This window comes from Gossypium hirsutum, chromosome A11 (assembly GCF_007990345.1).
Source record: "Gossypium hirsutum isolate 1008001.06 chromosome A11, Gossypium_hirsutum_v2.1, whole genome shotgun sequence".
Taxonomy (NCBI): domain Eukaryota; kingdom Viridiplantae; phylum Streptophyta; class Magnoliopsida; order Malvales; family Malvaceae; genus Gossypium; species Gossypium hirsutum.
This window is the reverse complement of record NC_053434.1, coordinates 55408765-55426717: the sequence shown is the minus strand read 5'-3', so window position 1 is coordinate 55426717 and position 17953 is coordinate 55408765. Positions and strand designations below refer to the sequence as shown.

Genomic DNA, 17953 nt, shown 5'->3' with positions numbered 1-17953 from the left:
TACAATATCACGATTTAGAATTCAAGTATGGGTTTAATCAATAGCTTATGAGCAACTAAAACAAGTTTTATCCATGTTTACAACAAAATCACATATTCACTACGAGCTGTTTTCCTGAGCAATGGTCACTAAATTATTTATAACCGGAGCTACAAAACTCCAAATCACTTGCCGTTAATTTTTCCTGAATCTAGACTCGTATATCTTCCATCCATAAAATTTCCAGAATTTTAGGTTTGGCCAATCAATACCAGATTTTTCTTAAAGTTTCCCCTGTTTCACTATTTCACTAATCTGACCACTCTTCACTACGAATCAAATTTCTCATTTTACAGAATTCAAAATGTGTTGTATTTGATTTCATTTGAAACTAGACTCATTAAGGAGTCTAAGAATATAAATTTTATCTTATAACCATTTTTTTACAATTTATAATGATTTCTAAAAACAGAACAGGGGATTTCGGAGTCATTCTGACACCGTCTCACACAACTTTAAATATCTCTTTATAGGAAATTTCTTTGCTCACAAGGTCTCTTTTATAAGAAACTAGACTAATTAAGCCTTGATTACATATTTTATTCAGCCTATAATTTCACACCAACAATTTATAGTGATTTTCTAAAATCACTTTACTGCTGCTGTCCAAAGCAAATTATTACAATTTGCTCTTAAATTTCCAAGTCCAAACACATATGAACTTACCATTTGTGTTTAAGACATATCATGGCCACATCATATCTTATTAAATCAACTCATTATGTCCTATTATGATTGAATTTACTCAACGTTTAATCACTTAAAACTTACCTCAGAAGTTGCTGAACGATTACGACGGCTCTTCGATTACTTTTTTCCTTTCCCTTATCCAACTTTGATCCTCTAGGCTCTTGAGCTAAATCAAACAAATTTACTTCTCAATCAAACACATACATACGGCAACCATATACATTTCAAAAACCAATTCATTCATATCATTTGTCCATATATTAGCTTTTAGCATATTTGGTCATTAGAGCGACCTATTTAACTTTCAAGCATTCATTCCTAATTTTAATTAAACAATGCCGAATGCCATTAGCTACTAATGCCACACACACACATGTGCATAAAATTCATCCATACATAACCTCTAGCTCATTCGGTCATTCATCTCTCAAACCTATCAAAGTTTCATGTCAAACTTCCCTGGCCGAATACACATATAAGCACATAATGCACATTTAGCATTTTTTTATTTACTTCATGATACATTCGGCCTTGGCAAAATTTCATTAGAAATCCCTATTAGCCACTTCATCAATCAATTATATCATCTACTTAATATTTCATAACTTATCATGCTAGCTGAATATTATTTATTCAAGTTCATCATCTTCATATTCGGCATTAGCATCAAATATAATAGCCCATTTCTTCCCACTTTGAATCTATGCATCCATTTAATCATAGTTTGTTCAAGCACTCATACAACAAGATTCATCCAATTTAACAAGAAACAAAAACTTTATTCCTCCATAGCTACAATGGCCGAAAGATCTAGACATCTCAATACCGAAATTTCTAACATGGGTTGCCTAAAGAATTTGGTAGGGAGTTCAAATTTATCTAACATTTCAAGTAACTTAACACATCCATATAGCTAACATGCTAGTAGTATCAAGGCATCAACTAAAATTTTGAAGCCTCTTAGTCGAATCCTAACTCTCCAACAACTCCAATTTCATCCATGAGATAAATAGAAGTAGGCTAACCCTCCAAAGGATGTGTAAACCTCCAAAAGCAACATTGAACATACCTTAATCTCAAGAACCACCTTGGCCGAACTTCCCCTCTTCTTCTTCCTTCAATTCACGGCAATGAAGGAGCAACCTAGCTCATTTTTTTGTTTCTCCCCTACTAACCACTATTATTTTATTACCCATGTTCTTTATTTTATTAATTCTAACATAAAACACTAACATAAAATGTTTATAATACATTTTAACCCATAGCATGGCCGGCCACTAGTCAAATTTTAGGTACTTTGACATGCAAACCCACAACTTTAATAGTTTAACATTTTAATCACTTGGACATTTGCCTATCATATTTTTAAAGTTTCTCAATTATGCCCTTTTTAGCTAAATTTCACATCCAAATGACAAAATTAAAGCATGAAATTTTCACACATACTTATTCACAAATAATAAGCATAGACTATAACAATTAATTATTTTTTTAACTCGATTTTGTGGTCCCGAAACCACTTTCCGACTAGGGTCAAATTAGGGGTGTCACACATTCGAGGAGGAGCCTGTTTAGATTTTAGACCGCTACGTGAAAGTCTTGCGTAGGAAGTCTATTCTCTTGGTGAAGGTGTTGTGGCGGAATTATAGCACTGAATAGGCTACTTTGGAGCCAAAGGATTCGATGCGACAGTAGTATCCTCACCTTTTCTGTCAGGTAAAAAAATTCGAGGATGAATTTTCTTTTAGGGGGTAGAGTTGTAATGCCCCAAATTTTGTAAATTTGACTTTTGGAATATTTGTTGTATTTCTGCCCTACTTTTGACATAAATATATGATGCTTATGTGATTAAGTGCTTTGGGGTGTGTTGGGGAGGTCCCAAGTTCAAGTCTAGGCTTGGGCTAAATTTTGGTTTTTATATTAATAAAGCCTGGCTTTTGGTTAATGGGCTTATTGGAATTTATTCGTAAGATTATGACAGAATGGGCCTGCTGGCTTGGTGGCTAAGTTGTGTGTTGGTATGAAGGGGTCTGGGGTTCGATTCTCTGCGTAGGAAAAAGGAGGAGTATTTTGCTGTAAATTTTGACTAGGAGTTTGAGTTTTAGTAAACTACTGAGTAAGGGAGTAGTAGTAGATATTAGGGTTATCTGGTTAGTTTTTGATTCTTTCCAAAAATCCTCTCTTGCCGAAATTCTTTGCAACTCCTTCTCCACCTTTCTCTTTGTTTTTTTTTTGCTGAAAATCCCCCTCTTGTGCTACCGAAATTTCATTACACTATTTCCTATCCATTTTCTCTCTTTTCGATAGTTTTGCTTTCGTCTTTAGAGACTCGCTTTTGGTAAGTGTTGAGATGCGTTTTGTTTCGTTTTAATAAATGTTGGGTTATTAAGAGATTGTTTTCTGTTTAGGAGACAATCCAGGTTCTGTGGATCACTAACCGATGTTCTAAACAGCGAGGAATCATTATTTTTCTTTTAAGGTAACGTTGTCAATAACTTTCAGGATTTGCCTGTTTCTTAACTGGGATTAAGTGATTAAAAGGGTGAAATACTATTCAATAATAGGTTCTGGAGTGCTCGAGATTATATTAGCTTCTAATCGATACCAGGTGTGTACCTCGATTGCACAGAAATCGCGATTCGGTGTAAGCTGAAAAGTAAACTATTGACGCCACATGGACGTGTGGATTGCCCATGTGGAGGCCGTGTGGTGAGACACGGCCATGTGATCAATGAGCCAGACCTGCACGTGCCATACAGGCATGACGGACATGGGCGTGTGGGCCACACAGGTGAACCACACGGGCGATTGGAATTTTGGGCTAGGTCGTGTGATCCATACAGTCAGGGCCAATTTGGGCTGTGTGGGCCACACGGGCGTGTGGGCCCACATGGGCATGTGAGCCCAACTTGTTTGAAATGTTCTATAAGGTTGCACGGGTCACCCAAGTCAACTGTGACCTGTTGTAGGGTCAGTAAGTGTTAAATAGACCCCCATATGATGTTATGATACTAATGTATATTTGACATGTAATATCTAGCATGTATATCTGTTCTTTTCTGGAAATATATGTATGATCTGTTTATATGCATAATAGCATACCACGATTGTATGATGCATTGCATTGGGGTAGAATGGTTGATGAAGTGAAGGAAGCATCTGAAAGGCTTTTAGCCTGTTATCTAGCAGCTCAGCTGCATATTCCTGTTATGTGCCATTTCACAGTACCATATGGTGTGTGGGGTTGGATGGGTTGATTTTATCCCCATACTGTGTGTGTAGGGCTAGGTGGGTCGATCTTATCCCCAAATGGTGTGTTGGGTCAGACGGAGATGGTGTGCAGGGTTGGTGGGCATGTTTCTCTAATAATCTGATCTATTATGCATACAATATCTGTATGGGCTAAGGCCTGGTTGTTCTGATTCTGTATCTAAGTGGGCTAAAGTCCATACCGATTCTGAAAAGGGCTCAGGCCCGAATAATCTGTACTCTATTATCTGTTTGTATGCATGTTGCTTGTGAGGGTGTACACACTGAGTTTGCAAAAACTCACCCCTTTTATTGTTTTATCTGTCAAGTAATCCCCAGCAGTAGGTGGATTGGTGCAGCGGAGGGCTCAATGGTGACCACTGCTACACATACTCTGGTTTTTTATGGTTTTAATACTTTTATTATTTTAACTGCTATGATTGGGAGTATTTATGTAATTTCTGGACTCAGACTGTCTGGTTTAAATTCGGGATTTTGAACTATTAGTTATGGATTTTGAAATTGCAATGTATCATGATAACTTTATTTGTTTTTTTAAGCTTCCGCATATAAAGAAATGTTTTCAAGCAAACCAATCAATACATGTTTTCTGAGCTAAGTAAAATATAATAACTGGAACGATTTAGGGTAAATACGGTTTTAAATACACTCTCATGTGACATCGCCAGATTCGGCCATAACGTCTAGGCTGGGTTTAGGGTGTTACAAGTCGCTTTGACAATAGATATAGTAGCTTATCGCTTGGGCCCAGCAACCGAGTCGAGTAAAGGGTGTTACATTTTATTTTAAAGGTATCTTACGAAATTTTTTTCACTCGATTTTCATTAAAGCCCGAAAATTTAGGAAGGACTGGGAGTAAATTAAAAGAGATAGTAGGTGCAATGGCTTTTACTGAAAATTCTGGAAATTTTAGGGGCTGAATGGTAAATAGATGGGGTTCGATTATAGTTAAGTTATGTTAGAACCGGTTGGTTCCTTAATGGGAAATAGAATGATTGCCAATGGATGGCTTGGGACTTTGGTGATCGTGTGTGAAAGGTCATATATATGTATGTGGAGGATTATTCTGTAGGAGAATTCTTCACATTTCTATTTTATTTCCTTCTCTCCTACATCTTTTTTAGTTTCTCCGAAGAACAGAAAGTTGAGGAAAGCTCTGCATGGGACAGTGATCATGAAGTTTGAGTCTGGAAAGTAGAGAATACGGTGAACTGGTAAGCGTCTTAATCTTTCTGTATTTGTGGATTTGAGAAAAGATAAGTAGGGATTTCTGAAATCTTTTAAAAGCTTCTGCATGATATTGGATTCCAAGTTTTAAATTTTGAATACCTTTAGTTTAATTGGTATATGGGTTGTCATGCTTAGCTTCCATGATGAAGGAGGCTCAGGCATTTGGAAAAGCTAAGCTGGAGAGGATGAAGGATAGCAGGTGACTTTCTGTACTCCACTAATTGAGTGTTTTCCTGATTTATTCTGGTTACGATATCGCTTTCATGTTCTATACTGAGTTTAGTCTAAGTCTATAGCTTTGGTATAAGTCTTATTGTCTGGAATTGTATGAAAAATATATGCATTCATAGGTTTGTGCAAGTATGAGAGTTGCAACAATATTATTGTTAACCAAGTATAATTGTATATTGATTAAAATGTGGTGTATTCCATGATATAGTATGAATAAATTGCATTAATTGTAGTAATGTGCGTGGTATGTATGTTTATAAAATGCAGAGTACGGAGGGAAGTATTGAAGGGTTAGTTGAAGATAGAAAAATTTGTGTAATGGAGGAATGAACGGATTGAAAGGAGATTTGAAGAGGTTTGGTTGGATAAATGGCCTACTAACTCTACGAAGTGGAATCACGAAAATGGTCTACTAGCTCTACGGAGTGTCATCATGGAAATGATCTACTAGTTCTACATAGTAACACCATGAAAAATGATTTATTGACTCATTGGAGTCGAAAGTCCATAGCAAGTCATGGCATGATTCAAAGGAGGACAGGTTCGCCCTTATGGCAAAATGAAGTCTGTTAGGACAGTAAACAGGGAAGCGTATTAGAGCATATAGGTGGAAAGCACCATATAACTCATGTGATGAAAATTCCATCATAATGGTGTATGGGAGCACTGGCCAGATTGAGGATAAGAGGCTATGCCAAGTTATGAAGGCAAGAGGAATATGTGAAAATGTCTTGTACGTGGACATCTGTGGAAAAAAGGGTTTTCTTTCAAAACCTTCACAAATATGTATTCACTATTAAGAGTCTACCAAAAGTAACGAACAAGCCATAATGTTTATAAGAAAGTGAGATAGTTCTCTATACTTTATTTCTAATTGCTTCTTGCCAAAAAGGTCCCTAGAAAATGGACTATCTTAAAGACAGGAATGTTCTCAAGGATTATATGTTCTGTAAAGTTTGCCAAGGACTAACAAAGGAATAGGACTTCTATTAGGACTATCTAGTGTTAGGAAGTCTACTAAGTTTGATCTTACAAGTACAATCTTGCAAGATAAGAGTGGTGCTTAAACTATCCGCCAAATCTTATAAACAAAGGCCACAAACGAGGATGTAAGTAAACAAGTTTCCTCTAGAAGGGTATATGCACAAGTTAAGTAAATGTCGAGATAATACAATATGTCGATATTGAGTTCGATTCGGAATGAAGGGATTATGGTAAGAATCTACCGTTGTGGTGAAATACCTGCAAGTCCGCCAAAGGTAATTGATAATCCGTACATCTACTTTTCTGGTTGTCTCTTAATGAGTCAGACCAGCAAGGTAGAATGAAAGTCTGAGACGAAGCTAAAAAAATTCAAGTCTAAAATGGGGTGACAAAAAGAGTACAATCTCATCCAAATCCTCCCCGATATGTTTGCCAACGATTAGCTCAAAAGGATATTATAGACGTTGATCACACCAGCCAATTTGAGAGAGTTTATATAAAATTCAGAGAGTTTATTTACGTGTATTCATTCTTATTACTCATAATATCAAGAGTTATTATTTTAATAATTGATGTATGGAAACTCACTAAGTTCATTCGAACTTATGAGTGATTTGCCTTGATTGCGGGATCAATGGCTAACATGGATATTGTAGGAATAGACAAGCGAGACATCACGGAATCTATGTCGACTTCTTTGATGCGGTATCATGCATATAGAATGGTAAACATGGATATTGTGGGAAGGGACAAGCGAGACCTCACGGAATCTATGTCGACTTCTTTGATGTGGTATCATGCATATAAAAAAGCACCCTTAGAGGCTACACCTTAGGGTTTGAAATATGTAACTAAGCATAATCAAATTTATTTGACTATATGTATAAGTATATTATGTAGATGGAATGTTTGTAAAGTACATTAATTTACTTTGTTAGTTAAACATATAATAAGAGGTTTTATATGATATTCGTTTATGAAATGTTATGCATAATTAATAAATTGGATTTAAGTTGTATGAAAACATAGTATCAAGTCTGGTGTGAAATTAAATAAATTGGGAATATGATGTTAAGTAACATGGTTTAATTGTGGCACTTGGTACCCTAACCTGGTGATCAGGTCAGGTATAGAGTGTTACAGAATGAAGTAAGTTGTTCTAGAAGTAATATGAGCTTGAAAACCACTGAATAGAACTAGGTACGATGTCAAATGTAAGAAATTGGAAGGTCGTCTCCCCAAGTTGGTTGAATCAAAATAACTCCAATGCAACAGTTCATACCAGGACCATATTCAATTCGACTGGTGGTGTCTTACATAATAGTGTTGGAAATTGGATCTTAGTATTTAGCCATAGAATTGACATTTGGTTGGTGGTTCAAATTGAGCTATAGGTGATTGTGGATGGTCTCCATGTGGTATAAGATGTTAAATTTTGATATATTAAAGTAGAGTGTGAGCAAGTTACATTCACTCATATCTATAGAAAGGCTAAAAAAGTTACAAATACCATGGCAAGGCTTTCAACTGGTTTGATTGACAGACTTTAGATGTTCAAATAGTCGCCTATTGAAGCCTATGGTTTCTTTTTAGATGATCTTAATAATGTTGCTTTTTGTAGAGCTTTTGGTAGTTAGTATGTATAACACCCCTAACCCATCTCTGATGTCGGATTAGGGTTACAAAGCATTACAGTGCAAAACAAAACCTTAAACATCGCAACATGGACCAACATGCAATTCACATATTTATATTCAATAACATAATTAAAATATGATATAAATATTTTTACGGGCCTTAAATTAGGCTTAAGTGACCCTAAAAACAGTATAGAAATAATTAGGGACATATTCGAATCAAAATAGAAACTTCAGGGCAGAATTGAAAATTTACAAAAATAGGGGTCACACGACTGTGTGGCTTAACCCAAGCTGTGTGGACATTCGAACTAAGGGACACACGACCATGTCCCAACTCGTGTCTTAAACTATGTAACTCATTGACTTGTGTCACACGATTGTGTCATAAACCGTGTGTGTTTTTGAAATATGGTCACATGGTCGTGTCGCAGGCCGTGTGAAACCTGCATACAAAATTTAAAAGACACTACCGTGTGTGGCACACGGCCATGTCACAACCCGTGTCCTAGGTCGTGTGCAGCATGTGTTGCCCCTAAAGCAAGCCATATCAAACACAAACCTTGCACACCAAGATACACTAATTCAACCATCGTTCACATGTTTAAACCAAAATGAAACACCTAAAAGCATACCAATTCCATGCTCATCCTATATCTAACCAAGGTGTTATTCTTATGGCACCTTAATCACAACCTATCCAAGTCATTCAAACATAAATTATAACCTAAACAAATATCTCTATATTTACACATACCATTGGACCATTTCCACCACATATAAACTTGTCTCAAGCCACATATTTACACAATACTTAAAGTGACCAAAAGACACAAACATGCCAAAACATTACGAGTCCAATCAAACACATATACTAAATAACATAATCAAAAACTCCCTTTATAACAAGCCCTATACATGCCATCTATAACCTGGAACTTATATACCATAAATCTACCAAAACAGGGTTTGGATAGTGTGATCATGCTCCGATGAGACTCCAATCGATCAAGCTTTTCGATGACCTACAAGAACAAATAAAATCAACTACATAAACAACTAATGCTTAGTAAGCTCGTATAATGGAACTTAAACTTACCATATACATTAGATAAAATAAGTAAAGATAGATTCATTTCCTTGTAAGCCAAATGTCTTTCCTATACACAAAATCATAGAGTTTGTTGGTGAAACATTGCACTTATAAACTTCACTAAAACATAGCATAAAACATATCAAGGTTTCAACTTCCTCAACCATATTCATCATATACTATGCACTTGCACTTGCATTTACATTACATTACATTTCACACTTCAGCATCATATATTTCATTTCTATACTAGCATAGCTAATAATATATATATATATCTTCATTTTAACCTTAATTACCTATTGAACCAAATGAAATAACTTCAGTTAATCCGAAAATACTCATATCACCATTTAATTCTTTAAACGCACTACAATCATAACTAGAAAACATATTATACAATACATATAATCACACCATAGTATTAATACTCATTATCAAACCATACTAATCAAAACGTTCATCCATATTCAAACTTATAATAAATTTCACACCGAAACATGTTACCTGAATAGCGACTGGTTGAAGAATGAAATACCGACTTTTTCTTTACTATCATTTTCGACCCTTTTCATTGATATCTTCCTTGTATGTCATCCTCTTGAACCTATTATTGGCACCCGATGCCTGACGAATGAATTGTAACAAAGTTTTACGCCCAATGCTAGTCGGATAAACCGACGATGTTGAATATGAGCCCAAAACTACTCGGATAACCCGACAATATTTTGGCCCAGTGCCAGTCAGATAAACCGACGATGTAAAATGTATGTCCGGCACTAGTCAAATAAACTGACAATGTTTGCGCCCAACGCTAGTCGAAAAAACCGACGACGTCAAATATGTGCCCAGCACTAGTTGGTCATGCCAACATTACATACATAATTGCATATTTCCACAATTCATCTATTCATAATTCAATCTTTTGCATTAATCTTTTATGTTAAATTATATGGTTACTTCATAAACATTTACATATATTATTCCAAAATATTTTATTCAAGCTATTAATCACTTGAATACATATAATTAGTTATCAAGTAACTATTAAGTTAACTAAAATAAATAAATAAATAAATAAATTTTGAGTTTAAGGACTACGAACTTATTTGGCACCGAAACGATAGTAAACCAAAAGTCAAGGATTAAATCGTAATTTTCTCTTTTTTTCTCGATTTTGTTCCGGTTCTAGATATGCAAAAGCTTGAAGTTAAAGCTCAAAAATGTATTTTAATGGCTGTTTATAAGTTGTTACACAGCTGGAGAAGGAAGAAAATAGCTTTACTTTCATTTTGTTTAGTTTTTAACCTTTTAATAACCAAATTACTAAAATACCCTAAAACAATTTAAAAGAAACTATGAAATTTTGTCGTCTATGATTGTCCACTATCATTAAAAAGGTATAATTGCCCATTAAATCCTTTAATTTAAGGTTTCATAGCCATTTAACCCCTTTAACATATAGAGTTCAACTTTTGCATTTTTTACGATATAGTCCTTTTCGCTTAATTAACTATTTAAACGATAAAATTTCTTAACCAAATTTTAATATAACCCTAAAAATACTCTGTAAATATTTTATTTTATGGGCTTGATTTATAGAAACGAGGTCCCAAAACCTTATTTTTGAAAACCACTTGACTTTAATAATTTACCACTTGAACTTAATTATTCGTTTAAATAACATAAATTATCGAATCAAAATTTATTATAATATTATATTTGACTTGCAAATATTAAAGAATAACATTTACAAATTCACTCGTCAATTTTGTGGCTCCGAAACTACTGCTTCTGACATTACTAAAAAACAGATTGTTACAATATATGCTTGTAAGGGTTTTGCCTTTCTTTTCTCACAAAATAAAAATAAAAATATTTAAATATTAAATAAGTGAAATGAAATCTAAATATTTTAAACATTACTTAGATCTATCATCTTTACCTATTATATATTGTTACTGAAAACTGACTGAGTGTTAGCTGAATTAGCATTGGTATTATTGTTAGTACAGGAGGACATGGGTTTGAGCACGATGGAGAGTGTTTATCCTCTTATATAAGGGTTGGGAAAGGGTTATAGGTAGTTTAGGCATTGTATCAATATATATATTGTTACTAGAAAAAAAAAGTAAAATTTTGCTATTAGTTTTTTTTGCTATTAGTTTTTGTGTTATATCTAAATTATGGAATTAGTCTATATACTTTAATTTAATTAATCTTAGTCTTGTATTTTTTGAACTTTGAAATTTTAGTATGATCCAAATAGTAATAGTCAAATTTGTTAGGTCAAATTCTAATATTAATCTCATACTATGTGTAAGTTGTGGCTTAGTGTGTGTTCTCCAATTTAATCATTTTAATTTGTGTGTTCTCCAATTTAATCATTTTAATTTACATACTTATTAAATTTTAGAATTTCATTAAATTCATCCACTAAAATAATATAGTTTTTTTTTGCAAGATTTATATAAAAATAATAATTTAACACTGTACTTTATATATAATAGGTCCGTTCTTAACATTTTTGGGATCCTAAGTAAATAATAAAATGAAATTTTAGTTTCCTTAAAAGTAAGAGAGAAAAAAATTTAGATCCCTTAAAAGTTGGTAAAAAGAAAATTTGAGTCCTTACAAGTTGGTAAAATTTTTTTTACTTTTAAAAGTTAAAAAAAAAAGATTTTTTTAGGCTCCCTTAAAAATTAAAAAATAATATTTTAGATCTCTTTCAGCTTTATACCCTGAGCGGCCACACCTTCAAACGACCTTTAGGGTCGAACTTGTATATAATAATATATTTACCACGTAAAATTTTGAAATAATGTATTGTAGCTTAATTAATGCAAGGATGAAAACTAAAAACAATTAAATTAAAATGCATACATAAAAAATAATAATAAAATTTGACAAAAAAGGTACGGTGGGTGGGTTAGGGAGTTGGTAGGTTACTGCCGTTGAAATTGCATCATTTGCGAAAGAAATTATCTGCTACTTCAAATTAAAAATGCCTATAAAATCATAAGTACTAACCTAACGTTGGTGGAATTTAATGAAAATTGAATCAAATTTTACAAGAGATGGGAACTATTCTTGAGACTATTATTAAATGTATTTTATTAAATGAATGTCTCTGGTAATATTAATAGGTGCACATTTCCAGGTGGATTGGAAGCTGGCAGTTGAGTAGCTCACCAATCTTCCAACTGCATTTCTTAAATGACCAATGTTACTCCGGGGAATTTCAAAATGGACCGACGGGCTTAAAATATTTTAAGTTTCCTCCTTTCAGGAAAATATTCCTTAAACCTCATTTATTCTTTTTCTATTGTTTTGTAACTTTTTTATTTTATTAATAATATCGAATCACTTATATAATTAGTTAATTAGATTCCAATAAATATATATTAAATATTATCATTAGTCAATGTATCATGTATAAACTGCAAATTTAATCTACATTTCAATTTGATTAATTTTAATTTTTTTTATTTTTGAAATTTAAAATAACACTCTGGACCAAGAAGTGATTATCAATCAAATTCATTTAAAGGTATTAAATTCAAGTTATCTTACATTCTTGAGAGTAACACCACATTTTTAACATATCATTCTTATGTTTATTTACAAATATTACTTTGAGGTAGTAATCTTACATTCCTAATAGTGCTAAGATTTCAAAATATGGGGTAATCTCTTTCATAATTTAAATAAATTTTATCCCTTCTTTTTTATAATATTTTTATATATCATGTAAATATATTCAAAAATAATATAATATAATATTAACTTAAATACCTTAAGAAAGTAGATAAAATTATCAATATCATATTTGATACCAACATTATATTAACCAAATTTAAAATTTATCTAAATTAAAATAAAATTATATGTAATAATAAAATAAAAGAAATTGAGTTTAGTGTATTCGCATAATAAGAACAAAAGTGATGATACAAAGTTTTAGAGTCTAATGAAACAACTTTATGAAATTTCATATAATATCTTCAATTAATGTGAAATTGAATTTGTTAAAAGACAAAGGCTATAATAAGAACAATTTAGTAAAATTTAATTTTTATTAATTTTACATTATGTCAATTAAATAATAAATTTTTGCATTCTAATCAAATAGAGTAATGTTGATACCTAGTATATTTCTGATCATTCTATTTCCAAAGGTAATCTTATATTTCGTGAAACAAATGCTCACTAAGTTAAATTTTGTTAATTTTGAAATCTTAGGTGACAAGCATGATATCATCGTATGTGTAATACCATGTCAATTTGTGACTTTCACATAATATTTACAAAAAAATCGTCATTTTTAATTATGGATTTAATGATAACCATTTGAGTTAGGATTGAAATTACAAAATTTAAAAGATATAGAAACTAAAAATATCAAACCCATAACTTATATATAGTATTCGACCAATAGCAAAATTTTTCCTAACCAATTTAGTTTGGATTAAAATTAAAATCTAAAAATTTGCAATTTATGCGTCTTACATCATCTAATATTAGAAATTTTCCTTAAAATGGTTATTGTTTCATGATGATAATTATTATTTGTATGGAAAGTTGACATTATTTTGGGTCAATTACCCCATTCTGAAACAACCCAGTTCATCTCCATTTTCTCTCTCTCTAGGTCATAGAGATTTCAGCTTGCTTCCCATCATCCCAGTCCCTCCCATTACTCCATATAACTTGTTCATTTGTTCTACTCTCTAGCTAGCCTTTTTCCCCACAAATCAAATATAATCTTCGTTTCCTTTACTTTTGGGTTCCCATGGCGTCGGCTTTGACTGTTCTCAGGCGGCTCTACCTTTCCATCTACAATTGGCTCGTCTTCATCGGCTGGCAAGCTCGCTCATCTCAGATCTCCTTTCTTTTTCATAATCTTCCGATTTTGAACGTCTATTTATGTAACTCCTTTGTTTTTCTTTGCAGGTTTCAGGTTCTGTTTTTAGCGTTAAAGGCTTTGAAAGAATCAGGTCATGAACATGTCTATAATGCTGTCGAAAAGCCTCTCCTTCTAGCTCAATCCGCTGCCGTTATGGAGGTTTTCTTCTTCTGCTCACTCCAATCTGTCTTAAACTTGCTGTAATTTGAAATTTTCTTCCCCATTGTGTTAAATTTAATTAAATTTGTTTCTCTTTTACTTGACAGATTCTTCATGGCTTAATAGGTGATTGCGGAGTGCCCTCTTCTTCTTCATTTCAAATTTACGATATTTTTTAGATAATTCACTAATTTTATTTTTTTTAATGTTTTGAATTTTGAAATTCATTTTGTTAATTTTTGCAGGTCTGGTTAGATCACCGGTGTCATCAACTCTGCCGCAGATAGGATCAAGATTGTATTTAACTTGGGGAATTTTATGGAGTTTTCCTGAGGTAACAAAAAAAGTTACAATCTATACTTCTTCTTTTCTCTTTTTCTCTTAGTTTTAGTTAAAATTGAAATGATGATCGTGATTCGCAGATTCGAACTCACATTCTTGTTACTTCGTTGGTCATCAGTTGGGCCATTACAGAGGTAAATTTAACTTAGTTCTGTTCCCCCCACCCCCCCCCCCAAAAAAAAAAAGAAAATTGTGGTTAAAATTAGGAGTTGTAATTAGTGATGATCTGGACTTTTTTATGGTAAATCTCAAAAGCTTAAAAACACAAGATCACGGCCAGTTAATTTTATCTGTGGGTGACAGCGGCGTGTTTCTCCAGTTTAAGAGCTTCACGAGCCATTTTTGTGTGGTCCACTTCATGAGTAATCCTAAAATGGCATCTCAGACATGTAGGATAGGAGAGGCTCCGGCTTCCTATGAGTCATCATAGTTCCTTTAACGATCTTGATCCGCTGGAATGCCAGGGAGACCTCAGAGCAAGTCTTAGCAATGCGTACTACTACATATGGATTAGGGGCTTTCCCATTAAAACAGATCTCGTTTCTATGCTTCCATAATTCCCACATTGTTATAGCCCCTAAAACATAGACCTGCTCGTTTGCTGATCTTATGTTTTTTCTTTCTTCTTGCCATTGCTGTATCCCTTGCCTGATATCCGTTCTTGATAGTTGATCAATTCAAAGGCCCATACGTTGATGATCTAGGCTTGAAACCGATGAGTATGTTATTATACATTAGTTGATAATGATCATGCTTTTTTTAGGTTTGAGATCTTATTTTTATTACGCGAAGTATAATAATATGGAAAAAAAAATTTACTACATGTAATCTTCTTTTATTATCATTGTTTGGAGCATATTGTTTGGTAAAGTGGATTACTTGAGACTGCTATTTCTAACTGGGATCAGGAACTTGATTCTTAATTCATGATTTTACTTTTGCTGAAACAAGAAATACAAATATAGTTCGATTCTTAGGCATTTGTGTTTGTGCCCATCTTGTGTTTAAAACTCTTACTCTATCATTTTCCTTTTTAAGTACCCCTATAGGACACGTATACCTGTGACCATTCAGAAACCTTTCAAATACATGGAATATGCCTTTATCCGATGCAGTTCGAGTCCAGTAACATAGTTTAGAACTTAGTATTGTTTTTCTACTGTTATGCGATCCTTTGCTCAGAGCAAATGTTTCTCTGTACATAAATTATGAAAAATAACAGTATATGTCCTCCAAGAATTCCTCCTGCCGAAGGGCATTTCTTTTATAGACGCTGATGTAATCCTGATTTTAATTTTACATAAATTCCCTGTAATTGCAGATTATACGCTATTCATTCTTTGGCATGAAGGAGGCCTTTGGTTTTGCACCTTCATGGCATTTGTGGCTTAGGTAAGTAATGCATGTCTTCCATTCTTGTTAAACCCTGAACAAAGTCGTCGAATCCTTGGTGTTCATTTTGCTAATATTCATTTTCACGGAGCAGGTATAGCACATTCTTGGTTTTGTATCCAACTGGCATCAGCAGTGAAGTTGGTCTGATCTACTTTGCCTTGCCATATATCAAGGTAATTTCACCCAATCATTTAATTCAATCCAAAAGTTATAGATGTATCAAGTGGAGTTTCCCTGTTGATGGTCAATTCACGTTGCGCCGTTTAGCATTTAATTCTAATAGAACCGGTATAAGACTAAAAAGCACATGATTGTTGTATGTTCATTGCATAAAACTGGTGTGTCTACAGGCTTCGGAGAAGTATTGCTTTAGAATGCCAAACAAGTGGAATTTCTCCTTTGATTACTTCTATGCTGCAATTCTTGCCCTTGGAATCTATGTCCCAGGTATGAACTAAGCAATTCCTCATTTTAACACATCATCTCGGCTTGATTGATTACTTGCCTCATTCATGCTTATTCGAAGGGCTTGATATTGTTGCAGGTAGTCCTCACTTGTACCGTTATATGCTCGGACAGAGGAAGAGAGCACTTTCCAAATCAAAAAAGGAGTGAACTGTTTTCGAGATTTGTGGCATTGTGGTTGTTATCTCCGAACTTTGGTGCATGTATCATTTCATTCTTTTTAGTATTGCTTTTTGGCTAAAATGTTCAAGGGTTAGCATCTTTTTGGCTGAATTTACCAAAATTTGTTGGTGAGTTTGGTGGCGTGGTGCGTGAATCCAGAAATCTCCAAGTTTTGTTGTGGTTGTTCTTCTTACTTATTAGAGTATCATAAATTATCATTTGTTTCTTTCCACACCGTCTTCTAAATCATTGGTGTATAATAGACTGTAAGTTAAAAAGGTACAGGAGTCGTAGTTGGATTTCTACCTGAATTTTTTAGATTTAATTTTAGCTTAGCTCAATTAAAAAAATTGAAAATTCTCTATTAAATAAAAAGTGCATCACAATTATTAAAAAAATCAAATCAATTGACTTCTTTTATCAACAAAAATTGCTAATAACCAACTTGACTGTTAAATGGATTTTTTCGGTTTTCGTAACCATGATTGAATTGATAAAGTCAATTGGGTCCTATAGGTTGGCTTAGAAACCATAAAAAAAATATAAAAATTAAAAATTAAAATATATTAGAAATAGTACAAATTCTCAATTCAATCGATTCAATACTATTCTTCAAATTGGTATTTGATCGGTTGATTCAATTCAGTTCAAATATCATTGATCAAAAGCTAATGTGTGGCATGATATGTGGAAGTATGTTTAGATAACATGTTAAATCAATAAACATTTAAAAATAAATAACTAAAAATGCACATTTGAAATGAGTCTAAATAAATGGTTATTTAGGTTCATTTGAAGTTGAATAACTATTTGTTTAAATTCATTCTGGATCAATGCAAGACTATAAAAAAATTAAAAATTCTAAAAATTTATAATGAATTCTAAAAAATTATAAATACACATCTAATATGAACTTAGACAATTACTTGTTTAAATTCTAAACAAGAAAAACTACAAAAAAAAAGAAAATATTTAAAAATTATTAACAATTAAAAAATATAAAAATTCAAATATGAAAACTTTCAAAATATATATAAATTAATAAAAACGCATATTTGGATTGTGTAACAGCTTCACTATAAATTTTTATAGAAATTATAGAAAAAAGTATTAATAATTATTTAAAAATTTAAAAAGAAAAATTTTACAAAAAAATAAAAAAACTAATAAAAATGCACATTTGAATTAATCTAGATAAGAGAACGTATAATTTATTGACATTTTGGCAACTATTTATCCAAATTTATATGGATAAGTGTAAATTTGTAAAAAGAATATTAATAATTATTAGTAATTATTATAAATGACTTTTGATATTTGGAATATGGATAACTATGAATTTTCCTGTTT

General features: G+C 32.7%; 1 protein-coding gene across 1 annotated transcript; it reads left to right on the top strand.

The window, feature by feature from the left end:
* Positions 1-13801: 13801 nt before the first annotated feature.
* Positions 13802-16884, top strand: LOC107913394 (very-long-chain (3R)-3-hydroxyacyl-CoA dehydratase PASTICCINO 2). The gene is made up of 9 exons (NM_001327082.2): positions 13802-14037; positions 14128-14239; positions 14347-14365; positions 14485-14573; positions 14662-14715; positions 15903-15973; positions 16068-16149; positions 16327-16423; positions 16521-16884. The coding sequence occupies exons 1-9, from the start codon at positions 13967-13969 to the stop codon at positions 16589-16591; spliced, it is 666 nt and encodes a 221-aa protein (NP_001314011.1). The 5' UTR covers positions 13802-13966; the 3' UTR covers positions 16592-16884.
* Positions 16885-17953: the final 1069 nt, after the last annotated feature.